Below are 15,204 nucleotides of genomic sequence, written 5' to 3' on the forward strand. Positions count from 1 at the left end.
ATGCCTTTGATTGACGTTATTTCCATTTACCACACACTCAGGTGATGTGACAGTCCCACCCCTTTTTATTTTGTTTAGGAATGAGATTTATGACATCTGACTATGAAGTACATTAGTGTGACTAATAGTCCCCTATAAAATAATACGATCGTTGAGGGTTCAAAGAACATTATAAAGGTAAATTGTGTAGGTTTTTCATCACTTCCTGTTGAAACAGGAAGCAGTACACCAGGAGCCATTTTATAGAGCCCGTGGAAACCATTTCAGGTCATTTGAACAAACGAGTGTAACCATTACAAACTACACAACTGAGTTTTGATTCTATTCATGTTGGTTAACATTAAGCATTGATTAAATATTGCCATAGCACTGTCAATGACATAACACTCCTTGTTAGCAACTTCAGTATTACGTTGTAATTCCAGGTCCCCACTTTTACTGACAAGGTGAAAAACAATTGCAGTAAGTGAAATATCATTTAATTGTTTTCAGTGAAAAATAAGATTGAAGTTTGGTACTTTTAAGTCAAAACCTAAACCGCTAATAAACCAGTCAAGGAAAAAATACAATTAGAATAGTTTATTCAAATGAAAACATTTAAACGATAAAATACAGTATCTTTCGGGGAAAATTTCGGCAAATTCAGAGTCCACTTTTCAATCGGTATTTCCCAAAAATTGCAATTGTGCAAAATGTCCGCAAAATAAAAAAATCCACTGGTTCAAAATAGTCCAGAAAAAGGGTTCATCTCGTCATTATTTGGCTTTACACCAAACAACTGGTCGTCTTCGTATCAAACAACGCTGCCCACTTCCGCAAATCCCGACGAATAAGGTCTTGATAGGATAAAGAGGGAAAAAAGTGTAAGCTCACAATGCAAAATGATAAATAAATACCGTTGCAATGCACTGAAGCAAAAAACGAATTCAAAGCCGACGTCAAATGTTGAGCAAGGCTCAAATGTTGGCTAGCATTTAGCTGGTTTGTTATTCTATGCGCAAACTAACAGAAAATGCTTGTATATGGGTTACGATTTGCAACTGTAGCCATTGATAAACCATTAACCAAGGAGGTAAAACATAACACTGTCCTTGAAAAAGTTCAGTAGTTAAGAGAACTATGCAATATTGTTAACGTAAAAGACTTACAAAAACAAGCATTTGTATCAGCCATTTAAATGGGTCCGGCAAAAATTAAATAATCTAAAGCGAATGACGTGCTTTTGGTTAAAACCAATTCAATTCAGAAGACTGTGATTCAAGCAAAAGTATAGCACAAAATGTACACACAATTATAATCTAAACATTAATATACATCTGTCCACAAGGGGTTCAATATAGGTCAGGGAACTTCAACTTCTACCCCATGCCTTGCAACTGTCAAAGGGACCCATTCGAAAATGTTCCAAGCAAATTTGATTCAAATTTGTATTCATACTAAAACAATAATAATGTGCATGTGAAAATCTGAAAATTTAAACTGGGAAATAACCCCATTTGTCAAAATGTTCAGAAGATACCTTACCAAAAAAAGCCTTTATTACAAATCTCCGGCATGGAAATAACCATTATAGATTGCATGGGGGAGGGGCAAATATTTGGCAATAAGGAACTACCCCCCGCCCCTCTCTTTAGGTATAATACATCTCAATAAATGATCTTCGACACACATCAGAATCAAAAGCCTATAATCAAACACATCAATCTAAATAAAACCATCTGTAACGTAACGTGCATAAGTAACAGCTATATCAAACAAAAAAAGAACATTATATAAACATTGTTTTTGATGGCCCGAACAAAAACATGCATTCGGGTTATAAAGGATTTTCGAACTCAAAATTATACTTACATAGTCGTCTTCTTTTCTTCCATGGAAGATCCTGCTACCGCTTAACAGCTCATCTCTAAAAAGAGACAAAAGAACATATTCATAGTTTAGTTAATATAAAGTGTTTATGGATTGATGCAACAGTAAGGAAAGGAAATTTCATTTAAGGAAATTGAATGCCGCAGCTGGATGCAGTAAGAGGATTTCTTTGTACAAATCCACATTAATGCTTGTTTTGATGTCCCTATTTTAGATCATAGCATTGATGGAAATTCAAGGTATTTAAGCAATATCAAATGTCTTTCTCCTCTATTACTGGGTCGTCCTTTGGTTCATGAGATATCGAATGCCCACAATCGTAGACTATCAGCACATCGTCTGAATTGAGGATAATACATGACTTTTTAATGTCAAAGCAACGTTTTACTAATAAGTACTTTCCGCTCAATTTGAATTCCCCTTCAGTACTTGGTCTGGGTCTGCGGTATTTTAGTGGGTTTTCTCCGTCTAAATTTTCTGCGTCCAATCAGCGTACAGAGGGAGTGGCTGAGATCAATGACGTTAAAGTCAGCTCTTGTTGATGGACATCTTCACGCACAGTGATTGGTTTGTTTACAGCCTGCGCGCAACGTGATTCCCAGCCAAACGTTAGCGATTGGTTATGGCAGATCCAGAGTGGCACTGGGCAGATCCAATAGTTTTAAACTTCAACAGACACCAGCCTTCAAGGGAGTTAACGTTTGTCAATTAAGTAGGTCCAGACTCTGTACAAATGAAATTAAGTACGAGAGTCTGGTAGGACCAGGCTAACGTTTTATTCTTTATGGAAATAATAAATTTTTCCCGACATGAACATTTCTCGAATGCCGATGTGAAAACCAATGCAAGATGTAGCATTTCATTGCTACCATTAAAGATTTTTATTGGACTTTATAAAATGGATGCGTATTCTTTACCTTGTTAGGTAGTTGAACTAGACTATTAAACCACTTGGATTCCCTATTTTCTATTATTCACGCACCTTATTTTTTAAAAATTTCACTTCCCAAATTGAGAAAGGCAAAATAAAAAGCCACGCTACATTTTTGCAGTGTGCTTTCACAGTTGTTGTTTTTTTTCACAGTTGTCTAGATATTTGTGTTGTGCAACAAAGGCAGGAAATTCGCAAAACAAGAAATATAAAGAATTATGATTACGAATTAAACTTGAACATGAATGGCTGCTACATAGAATATGGTGCAAATTGCCCAAATAATAATGAAGGGGAGAGGTATCTTAAGCTGTATATATAGCTACTAGCAAAAATGCTACTAAGAATAGGATGTTATATAATATCCATTTAGGGCACTGTTCTTCATTGTTTTATACATTGCTTCCTAAAAAATAAAAAGATTGGTGTATGGTGATACCAAGTTAGCATTATTAAATAAGATGCAAGATATGCCCTTCAAATGTTTTAAACACCCAAGAAATCATTTTTTTTATGCTCCAATGCCATGTCTTTGGTATCTCTTTAAAAAGTTTATTCAAAAGTTAAAATCATCATGGAAATCGGTTTCATAATATCTCGAAAGAATTGTAGTCCCACATAAATGGTCTCTTTTCAAAAAGGGGCCCTTTCTTTTTAAAAAAATCGCATGCATATACATTTGTGCTGCAAAATGTGAAAAGCCCAACTTGAAAGCACAAGCTGTTAGGTTTTGTGTTTCTCTTGGTAATACAATTGAAGACAATAAAAGTATGCTCCTAGAGGCAGGAGGGCATCTATGCATTCATTGTTTTGCCAATAAATTGTTGTGGACACGCAGTCTGCGCATTATGCTTGCATAGCTTCAAAATTGCAAGGTACGGAATTTTTTTGTTATCATGAATGAACTTTGCACCAAGTTCATTTTGGTTCACTGCGGCTCACACCATGACTTTATATAAAGGTGTAGTTCCATTAGGGTAAGATTTAAAATATTTTCAATGTGGTATGAATACGAACAAAAATGTAGTTTGGAAAGTGAAGAAAGGAAATATTGTCGGAATTCTGTATACATTTCCCTTCATCATAAGCTAATGCCTAATAGATTTTTAATTGGTTTCCATGTTGAAGCATTTCATGGTTTAAGAAAGACTACATTGTGAGACAATAACATTGCAAATGCTAAAACTTGCACATTGCAACAACTAAGATTGTCAAATGTTTAAATTCAACACAATGCAATTTTTCATTTTCTTTCTTATCTGCAATTTCTCAAACTGAGGGTAATAACAGAAAAATTGTTGTTTCAAACTAGTTATACATTTTAAATAAGGTCATGTGGGCGTTGTTTAGGGAAATTATTTTGTGACTGAGTATATTATCCAATTAGTTTGGCAAGGTGTTGGGTGCACAAGCGTTTGTCAGGCCGAAAATCTGACTTTGGTACGTCTGTGTCTCAAACATCTTTGGGTTCTCAATATTTATAAAACATTAATGCGCTTTCCTCGATTAAGGAAAAAGCTAATATAAGCAGTAATTTATAGATAACGTAATCAAACGATTGCTTGATAGTATGCGTTAACGTGAAAAGGCAATACGGAAAATTTGAGTACAAAACCACATTTTATAAAACCAAAATTCATAATTCTGCCAGTTAATATCAACTTACCAAGTGCCATTTCACTCAGTCACCTCCACGTCATGGTCCATACGTCATGGCCAATGTGTTACACCTTTAATATGGTGAAAGAAAAGGTTTAGTAAAAAAAATATTTAAACAGCACTCCCTACTGGTTGTCAATGTGTGCTAGTCAAACATTTTCACGTTTCAAAAGGCCGAAACCTTTAAAAGTAACATGCATACCATATTTCTTGGATGATCGGCATTGTTCATCGTTTTCTTCTCAATCCTCTTAATGGAGAATACCTACAAATATAAGAGATATAAACAATTATTAGTCTAATGTGTAATTTGTAACAACAAAATTGTAATCTACATTTACATTAAACAATGCTGAAGGAAAGGGCACTCTAGTATACTGTTAACTCCAGATTTTTCTTAAGTAGGCAGATAACCCCTTTTCCCATAAGCAAAAGCTTTTAATTGTTTATGTGGAAAATAAATGCAAATATGCTTTTTGTTAAAAAATTCTCCATGTATCATTGGTGTGGTCTGGTAATCTCCCCCCCATCATATATGTAGGTTTAGGCAACCTGACAAAATTAAATAAATATTTTTGGTATTTTTTCTATTCACTGCCTTGAAGGGTTAAAAGCCAACACCCTATTTTAGATTTCGACAAAACTTCAGCTATCTGATATATGTTACCTGCCATAAACACAACATTTCATTTGCATATATATATCTTGACATTACAGAAGACACTAATTGATGCTTTATTTTTTATCATTTTTATGCAATTTATCTATGTATTTTATACCATTCTAATATAAATCTCTCATCTCTTCCAGTGTCCATTGACATTTTTTGATTTCCACATTTGTAATACCTCAAACTGAACGTCAAATTAAAGTTTTTTTTTCCCTTTATCTCCTTTTATTTTAGATATGACGTAATACACAAAATGTTAAATATATCCAAAAGAGTCCAAAAATCCCCAAAGTCCATTGTATTCAGGGTAACTCTTCAACTTGTAAGCATTGAATACGATAATGATCCTTTCTGGTCCTTTTAGAACCAACGAAAAGACGACAAGGCCATTTGCCCTTTCAAGGACAAAGACCATTTTAAATGCGTAGTTGAGAAAAAAACACCAAACACTTTTACAGCATCTCTTCCAAATATTAAGAACTGGAGTGTTATCAAACCCATAGGATAAACACGCTATAGGAGCGTGGGGGTACTAAACACCGACAGGGTATGGTTATATTCCTCGACTAAAACACACCATAGCCATTTTTGCCCTCCTGTCTTTTAGTGTCGTCCTTTCCACCATATTGCTCTTCGCCTCGACTCTCGACCACAAGTATTGAACACTGAACATGAGGACTGGAGAATCCTTACCCGTGAAGCAGGGCACCACTATCCCATTTCATCTGTTTGGAAGGTGGTGGATGTATCAGCTTTTGGACGTTTTAGACGATTCTTCGGCCCCATCGTGTCGTCTTGCGTCTTGCCGGTGTCGATGCTCGGTTCCTCTGCTGTGTCTGTCTTCTTCCCCGGGTCTGCCTACGCTGTTATCCTCCGCTGGCTCTGCCCACTTTCCTTCAACGTAAGCACGCAAAACTCCCCGACCAGCTCCCAGGACAAAGTCTGTCACACTGCAATATTGAATAGACAACAACGCAATGAAACATGCATTTTGGTTCGTTTGTTTTATCCTGTTCATTTAGATAAACGTCTTGATTAACATATCTGAATAATAATAATAATAATAAGGACTAATAATAACAACTATCCATTGAACCTATCTTTAACTTGTTGGGACCAAATCTAAGTATTTTTTTTATATAGAATCATAGGCTATATTTAATATATAGAATAGTGTTTTCAGAATGCAATGCAATGAATCGAGCTATATGCCGTGCAGGGCAACGTGAGCCTATAGACGATTAAACCACAATAAGCATATAGCCTTATCTAGAAGGTTGTGGACCAACGACAATGATCAAATGATGAAATAAACAACCATTTATATTAAATACTTAGAATAAAGTCGGCCTTCATTGATACGGTGGTACCATAACACCAAATAAAAAAAATAGTTCAATGGTATTAGTCCCTGCAAACAGGTAATGGTCATATACAGTATATGCTCCAGTTTTGGAAAACTTTGCAAAGCAGGGCTACGATTGCGGTTTACATATTTTGCCTACATTGTTCGGAAATGGGCTTTGCTCAATACTCCACCCACACCACTGGCCAATGAGCTACGAGATCGGGCAGCTTGAGTTTATGGCAGTGGAAGATTTCTTTAAAAAGATCATGGGCTTAGCAACGGGAGAGTTCCGACGTCCCGCCCCCATCCGGGCTTTAAGTCTGACACAAACACATTTCGGGACATTTGATAGCCTATATATAATAAACATAGCAACGGCCACCAACAATTAACCAGCCACATGTTTCCCCTTAAAGATGATGATTCCAGACAATATCGTAGTCTTAATTGCTGAAGCCCATACACCACAATATGAAACACATTGAATAAGATGTTTGTACCTCTGTTCCTTTCCTAACATAATACAACTGAAACAGACATGTATTCCTGATTTCCATTTCCAGACCTATAATTAATAATAATATATATGCAGCACACTCACTAGCTGTCCAACAACTTTATGTTTTATGTAAAGTAATGTAAAGGATATTGTGGGCTGCTCTGGTATAATGCCACACTTCAAAAATTGATCTTATAGACAAAATGAATTATGAAGATCCCTTAACATTACTAGGATAACCACACTGAAAACAAGTTCCAGACACACCTCAAGGTGTGCAAGGAGGAGTGAGTGAGAGTTGGAGCAACACACTCCAACTAGACCAGCTGGTAAGGTTTTTAACAAACTGTTATTATCTTTTTTTTTTACTTACTTACTTACTTACTTTCTTTGTTTACTGCAGTCACGCAGGTTGATAGCTGATACACTTTTCTAGTTTAAGGGCGGTTGAGGAAACAAGTTAGATTTAGGTCAAAGCAATGGATTACATTTGCATCATGGTCAAACTTTGTGGAACAAATAAAACATAGTATATTTGTTTGCTTGGAATTTGTTCTAGTTGGGTCTGGTCGATTGTGACATACCAAGCAATAAGAAGGTGGGAAAGTTTATAATAATAATTTATTAATTTGAACTTTCATTCAAATGAATGTTCTGTCCGGTCCAGACCTAACCCTTTCTTACATTTAAACCTACCATCCCCAACATAGGACCTAACTATTACTATTACTGTTATCTTACCATGAACCATAACATTTCTATATCTTTATTTATAGAAACCGAACCTGAAATCGAAATGATTCTTACTATTGTTATATTGAGATGGTTCTGGACTTCAGGATGAAAAGGAGTGAGCTGCCCCCACACTGCAGCACCGCAGTCTAGACAGTTAGAACCTCTCCAGAACGGACCAGGAGCTGGTACCTCAATGTGGACCTCTCCAGAACGGACCAGGAGCTGGTACCTCAATGTGGACCTCTCCAAAAGAGACCAGGATCTGGTACCTCAGTGTGGACCTCCCCACTAGGACCGGACCAGGAGCTGGTACCTCAGTGTGGACCTCCCCACTAGGACCGGACCAGGAGCTGGTACCTCAGTGTGGACCTCCCCACTAGGACCGGACCAGGAGCTGGAACCTCAGTGTGGACCTCCCCACTAGGACCGGACCAGGAGCTGGAACCTTACCTCGTCCACAAAGAACATGCATACAACACAGAGAGCAAGGGTTTCATATGCGGTGGTTGTTTTGAGTTTTTGAGGAAAACATCTCAAACTTTGGTCACATGACATTTTGAAAGCATTGTTACAAGGCTGTGCTGTGTATGCTTGTGTAACATTGTCTGTAAATAATGCTATTAATAGGCTTACATCTATAGTAACAAAGTCAAATATAATCTGTTCTTCTGACACAGAAGTCTGATGTCATTCAGTTTTGACTTATCCTCTTATCCTTTCTGTTTTTTTGAAGAACATCCATATCATGGCTGTTAATCTGGTGGCTCTAGGAGCCTAATTTAATTTAATCTAGAGTAACGCCCAGGCCTAACCCAATCACAGCCAAAGAGTGATTAACAGTCCCCTCACATGAGGCCATATTATTAAACTGCTGCTTGGAATTGTAGGCTATATAACAGCGGTAACACTTTATGTTATGGGTACATTGATTAAACATTAATTAACTAACAGTTAATTAACAGTTAAAGGTGCAGTGTTTAGAATAACATGGCATCTAGCGGAACACAATATTGATTAAGATTTTTAAGTAGGTTTTCATTAGTGTATAGTCCCATGTAAATAAGAATGTGTGTTTTCACTGCCTTAGAATGAGCCCTTGGGTCCTCCTCACGGGGGCCGCCATGTTGCACCCAGTGTTTCTACAGTAGCCCAGAATGGACAAATGGATCTAGAGAGAATATGGTTTTAATTCAATCGGCCTAAGAGTTCTAGAAAGGAGGAGGGCATGTTATCCCCACGTCTACGACCCATTTGTGATGCTTAATTACCATCGTTGTGTAGGAGCGATATAATGAGTGATGGCGTATATGAATGAACACATCGTAGTGTACTATTAGTGTCCAAGAAGCTTATCCGCTCTCTTATGCGGACATGATGAGAATCATCCTCTAGCTAGGCGAAGCAACATACATCTTCACACACACCATGGCATTATACCATAATTGTCCAAGAAGCTTTACCCTCTCCCGGACACGCCTCTTACAGCCTAGGGAAGATGAGCATGCTAAAGGATAGAGGATTCAATTAGAAGGAGTTTCACACCCTTTTTAATCCATGTGTGAAATAGTGTAGCAAATGGCAGTTTGCGGATGAGGGGGATTATAATAAATGAGTGTGGATTCTTTACTACCTCCTTGTTCTTGAGACGTTGGTTTTTGAGGTTGTTTTCCTGTTGAAAAACTGAAAGTAGGCCATTACTCTTTCACAGGAAGTTTGTATCCAAAACAAAGGGCGGTTATCAAAATATAACATAGTGATAATTAAAGGTCTATGAATGTAGTTAACCACTATGGATTGAGTAATAGGATGGTTTGTTAAGAAACTTAAATTGGCTGCTACCTCCAAAATCTCCCCACTAGTTGCTACTAAATTGTACTAACTGGACCTTTAACTAATGATCCAGACTAGTAATTGTTACTAGTGGTGTTAATGTTAACTATGGTATTCATTTATAGGATAACCCTAGAGTTAGTCTGACCCTACCTTAAATGATCAAAAGTCAAAGAGAGAATTATCTGCTATAATAAATAAATCATCATAATTACCATTAATGAAATTATTTTTTGATAACCGCACACTTGTTAGTAGGTTCTTATTTTATATTCCGAATGCTAAGGTGTGGTTTATCAATGTGGTGACATATGGTTTAGTAACAAAACGAAGGTAACTAGAAAATGCATTTCCTGCGGAAAATGCGGTGAGTGCTGTAGTACAAAGTGAGGTAGAAAATATTTTTTAATAAAGCCACATAGATTAAGACATAAAGAAACGTTAAATAGCTTAAATCAAGTGAAGGGATTTGAACAAAAGTTCAAAAGTCTAAATGGAGTTAACAATGTAAACATGCTCACCATTTAAGAAAAAGTAAATGGTTGGAAACAAATAAAGTGACAGCTGAATGAAAAGCGCAAAGCATTGCTAAAAAATATAAACGTAAAAGTTCAAATGTATTGCTGATGTGTGTGTGTGTGTGTGTGTGTGTGTGTGTGTGTGTGTGTGTGTGTGTGTGTGTGTGTGTGTGTGTGTGTGTGTGTGTGTGTGTCTAAGAGAATAGCTAGCCGTTGCGTGATTAAAAGTAGCCCAATCCGGCGAGAAAAACCACCCAATCTGGCAACGCTGCTGAACGTCACGCTCCAGCGTCAACGTAAATCAATGATACCAACTGAAAACGAAGCCGGTATGAAACTAAAACTGTGATTCTGAATAAAGTTTAAATTATATCGAAATTCCGTTTGGATATTATTGAAGATACAAGTGTGTAGATTATTTGAACGGTTTGAATGATGGTAAACGGTTGAAATTTGACCGAGTTACGATGTCTTAGTAATTTTAGTGTCAGAATGGGCAGATGGCTTCAATGGGACCAACTGTAGAATATGACGGTTTGAAACTAAAGCTGTGATTCTGAATAAAGTTTAAATGATATAATAATATCTTCAATAATATCCGTTTGGATATTATTGAAGATACAATTGTGTAGATTTGTTTAATGGTTTGAACGAAGATAAACGGTTGAAAATTAAGTTACGTCTTAAGGGGGGACGGATCTGCCGCCCCCACTTGCAGCACTCATCTAATAACTTAACAATAACTAACCTAACGTAACCTCTAAATAGATAGCCATCCGTACAGAGTGGCGAAGTCATGCCCCTTCCGGTAGAGACCATGGGACCTAAGAGTTCTAGAGCTCTTCGCTGCTCTCGACGCGAATGATATACGTCACCACCCTCACTTGGAACTCCGGTACAGACATGGTGATCTCTCTGCTCCACTTCACCGCTTTTTTTCTAAGGGGAGGATAAAAGCATCGCAAGAGGTGGAAACCATTATAAATCGGCGCATGTGGAGAGTTTCAGTTATGCGATGGGGAGATTGTCGGTGTCCACGCCAGTCGCAGGGCGGGGACGTGTAGTCTCTTATTGTGTTTTCTCTACAGCCTTTGACTGAACAATTGCACAATAAACTGTCAAACTCTTGACATGAAAAATTATCATTTAAATCCACAAACAACATATGTGTTATCCGGGGCATATAAAGACTGGGACCAGAAGATAATTACTTTCTCTCCATTGAAACCCATTCATATTTTTCATAGGTCCCATGGGCTCTACCGGAAGAGGCGTGACTTCGCCACTCTATGGATCTGTTATTATGTGCTGCCCCCTGGTGTGCACTATGAAGAGGTCGATCACACACACACACACACACACACACACACACACACACACAATGGTGAGGGATAGAGGGAAAGAGACAGGAGAGGGAGCTGTCTGCGCGTGTGTGTTTGTGGGTTGGGGTTCGTGTTGGGGCTTCATTTAGATGAAAATTTTAACAACGTGTTAACTATCTCAATAAACTTAAAATGTTTAACCTCGGTCTTTACACTATCGTCACGAGCTGTCGCCAAACTCGTGTACCGAGCTCTTCCGGTGCCAGATAATCCCATGTCCTGTTCCCATCGTTTCAAGCGCGCTCAGAAAGGTACGGGAGGACGCACGTCACGGATAACACACACTCCAATTCTGGCCCAATCTGGCAACGTTGTCAAGGAGCAGAGACAAGGAGCATTGGAGACGGCGTCCCGATCACACTGGAAACAGACGGATACATGGACTATTGGATTCCTTCGTTGTTTGCTGAATTACCCAAACGCAATCAAACAAGCCTCAATCATGTGACTTCGGGATTATGCCAAACTTCAACCAGCAACCTCCAAAAGGCTTCGCACTTTTGACAGCTGTCATTTATTTTGCCCATCGTTATGACGAAATATAAACTAATCCTAACATTTATGTTGATGGCGGTGGCATGGTATGGCACTACCGGTGAACCACAGACTCTCTCCTCACCTGCGACGCGTTTGAACTCAACCACATCCATGACTGAGGATCAGTCGAAGATGAACTCTTCCACGGCGACCACCGAGTCTCGTATCTCATCCATACTGACCCACCTGCCCACTTTGAAGATCCTTGTTATCCTCACCGTCGTGGTGACAGCTGTGCTCATCACTTGCCTGGTCATTAAAGTAATCAGGTAGGCCCGACTGCAAAAACAGCTGCATCGCTCGAGGGGTCCTTTGGCTAGCCACATAACCAATAATCATCTCCAAAAATCGTATTTCGTGCATCTCAATGTGTTGTTGTTTTTTGCGGAGGGTCATAGTCGTGAACGGCAGCTAGTTTACATGGGGGGGGGGGGGGGGGGGGGGGGGGGGGATTTTCCTCCTCACTTAATGCATAGGCTATTAACAACGATGGTTAACTCTAACATTGTCGCTTGCTGAATCGTGTCATATACATCAACACATTTGCCACGAGCCATAAACCCATTAAACCCGCTTATCGTGGACACAAGCAGATGCTAACATATGGTCAATAGACCTAGGGTACATCATGTGAGACAACATAGGCCTATTTCCTATGCAGAAGTTTGGCTTGATATTGTTTTGTTTTCAATTCGGTGTTCCCCTTTTAGATCTGGAAGGCGAATTCGGAAAACACGAAAGTATGACATTATAACGACGCCGGCCGAGCGAGTGGAGATGGCGCCACTCAATGACGATAATGAGGATGAAGACGACTCAACCCTCTTTGATGTCAAGTACAGGTTTGGGATTAAGAAATGTACACGTCATCCAAGATCAAATGTTTTTAACATGTTCAAAAAAAGGTTATAGGCCTTCCTACGTATTTACAAAGACGTTCTAGCTCTGGTATGTATCAACAACGTCAACATCTTCAATAATCATTAATACCTATAATATTGCATTTCAGACTTGGTTGTTGTGGCATGTATTTCCCTGCTGCGTCCCTCTTGGTTTTAATCAGGCCCTGACCTATTGACATTGTTCCTGAAACTAAAATGGAAGGATGAGGCGTTGCCTGTAGGAAGCCAGGGAGCTGTTATTTTAATAGCTAGGCGTTTGCAATGCAAGACATCTTAGCCCTTTGCTTCAATACTATTGTTTACTCAAGGTTTGCCCCTTCCACCGTCGCAATTGTTCCGAGAACCATTTCCTCTCAAAGTTTGTAAACCTGATATTCTTGACTTCCAAGTCTTACCAGAGTCTGTAGGCTTACTTCCTTCATAGTTTGCATGATTCAATACTAGTTCTGTTTCATCGTCTATTACTAGTGCTGTGTCATTCTCACTCCTTTTTCGTTTATTTACAGGTGAATGGAAGCATGGGCGTCCACACCATTTTTTGTGAGAAGAAAATCCGAAGTACTTTACATTACACACTTTGTATTGTATGTTGAAAGCTTGACAATTTCCCCAAACTTCAGCAATGTGATTTTTATTGAAGGTTGCTGTTCTGACATTTTTTTATAAAGTCTTAATATTTGGGCTGCCATCATCCCATAATAACAAATTTCCCGTCAGATATGAATTGAAACCTATATTTGAATGTTTCAGACAATGCACCACATAACTGTATTACCTGTTACAAAAACACCTCTAAATGTTTGGCAGGAGTTCATAGTAAGATTCTGTGTCATATACTATCACAAATTCATACAGAGAGACTCAAACAGAACATGTTTTAATTTCAGCCAGTTGTTAGCCTGGCCAATTGATTTAAGTGTACTTGACTACAGCCAAAACCAATATTTGCTGATTCAAATGTTAGAAAACATTGTTAATTTACAGATGCCATTTGTTTTTTTTTACAGTATGCTGTTTACTGCCATACTGAAGGTGGTTCCTTTTTGAAGTGTCTTATGGCACATATAAGAACTGATTTCACATATGATATGAGAAGTCAGTTCTTTGCTTGTACTTAGTTGCAGATCTACTGATTCATGGAAAGGAAATTACCATTCCATTAGCTAGAAGTAGGCAGACTTTCACGTCAATGATTGCACTGAATTAATTCTATAAAGTCAACCCTCTGATATAATCGCTGATATCAGCTGCTGAGTGGAATGGCAGAAATGGAACTGCTTACGCATGACTCTTTGACAATGTCTGGCCTTTGGCTTATTTTTTTTTCTTGGTGTTTTTTAGATCCAGTTTCCTTTGTCTATAAAGGAATGTAGGCTTTCACTGACCTTCCTCAAGGACAATTGGACAGGATGTGTGTGTGTGTGTGTGTGTGTGTGTGTGTGTGTGTGTGTGTGTGTGTGTGTGTGTGTGTGTGTGTGTGTGTGTGTGTGTGTGTGTGTGTGTGTGTGTGTGTGTGTGTGTGTGGCTTTGACCTTCCGCCCAGAAAATGAATACTGCTTTTAATGTCTTCGGACAATATCTGAAGTCCTGTGTTACCTTCCTTGTAGGTGTTCCTCTGTACAAAAATCCATATTACAAAGCTTTATCTGTACATGTCTGTAAATTCATTGGACATATATTAAAGATTATATCAATTATCGTTTTTAGGTGAAACATTTGTTGCCATTGAGTCCTATTTAGATTAAACATGCATAGATTATTACATACTAAGTTATCATCAGTTAAATATTACACACTTGGGGTTGGTTGACACTATATAGTCATACATGATAGTTGAAGTTCTGAAGACCCATCTACAATCCAAATAAACCAGTTGCATATCCCCGGGTAACAGCTGCGTTTGTCGTCTCACGGTCCCTCTTAAGTGCAAACAACCTTTGCTATTCATCCGCCTTACTCGCTTGACTGATCCTCATAAAGGTCCTAAACTTTTTAATTTGTTTAAAGGCTTAAAGGTATCGTTGCAGAAGAAAGGTCTCATGGTGTACGACATTTGCATTTTTCCTTGAATCAATTAAGGACTAATTTGAGAACCATCAAACTGTACTATCAACGTTGAATGTATTCACTACATGAAGCACAATGACCGAGACACAATTACCCATAGGTTGTGCTGTCTCTGAAACAGACTACATCCAGAGTCAATAAGGAGATGGTCTGCAGGTCTATTGGATTTCAAGCTGGACTGTGAGGCTGATCATAGGGGATACGAGGTGTTGACACTTGGAATTCATAACCTCACCCTCATTTCAAGGTGAATCGTC

At 38.3% G+C, this 15,204-nt stretch overlaps 1 protein-coding gene and 1 long non-coding RNA gene across 2 annotated transcripts; one reads left to right on the forward strand and one right to left on the reverse strand.

Moving 5' to 3' along the window:
- Positions 1-564: 564 nt before the first annotated feature.
- LOC307081076 lies at positions 565-6,084 on the reverse strand. Its single transcript, XR_013812120.1, has 5 exons — positions 5,823-6,084; positions 4,662-4,724; positions 4,467-4,530; positions 1,852-1,906; positions 565-836 (listed from the first exon to the last, which is right to left on the reverse strand). It is a non-coding gene; the product is annotated as an uncharacterized lncRNA (long non-coding RNA).
- Positions 6,085-11,435: 5,351 nt separating this feature from the next.
- fam174b (family with sequence similarity 174 member B) lies at positions 11,436-14,577 on the forward strand. Its single transcript, XM_079743959.1, has 3 exons — positions 11,436-12,247; positions 12,689-12,820; positions 13,387-14,577. The coding sequence occupies exons 1-3, from the start codon at positions 11,973-11,975 to the stop codon at positions 13,388-13,390; spliced, it is 411 nt and encodes a 136-aa protein (XP_079600085.1). The 5' UTR covers positions 11,436-11,972; the 3' UTR covers positions 13,391-14,577.
- Positions 14,578-15,204: the final 627 nt, after the last annotated feature.

This window comes from Pollachius pollachius, assembly GCF_949987615.1.
Source record: "Pollachius pollachius genome assembly, chromosome: 9".
In the NCBI taxonomy this organism is placed as follows: Eukaryota; Metazoa; Chordata; class Actinopteri; order Gadiformes; family Gadidae; genus Pollachius; species Pollachius pollachius.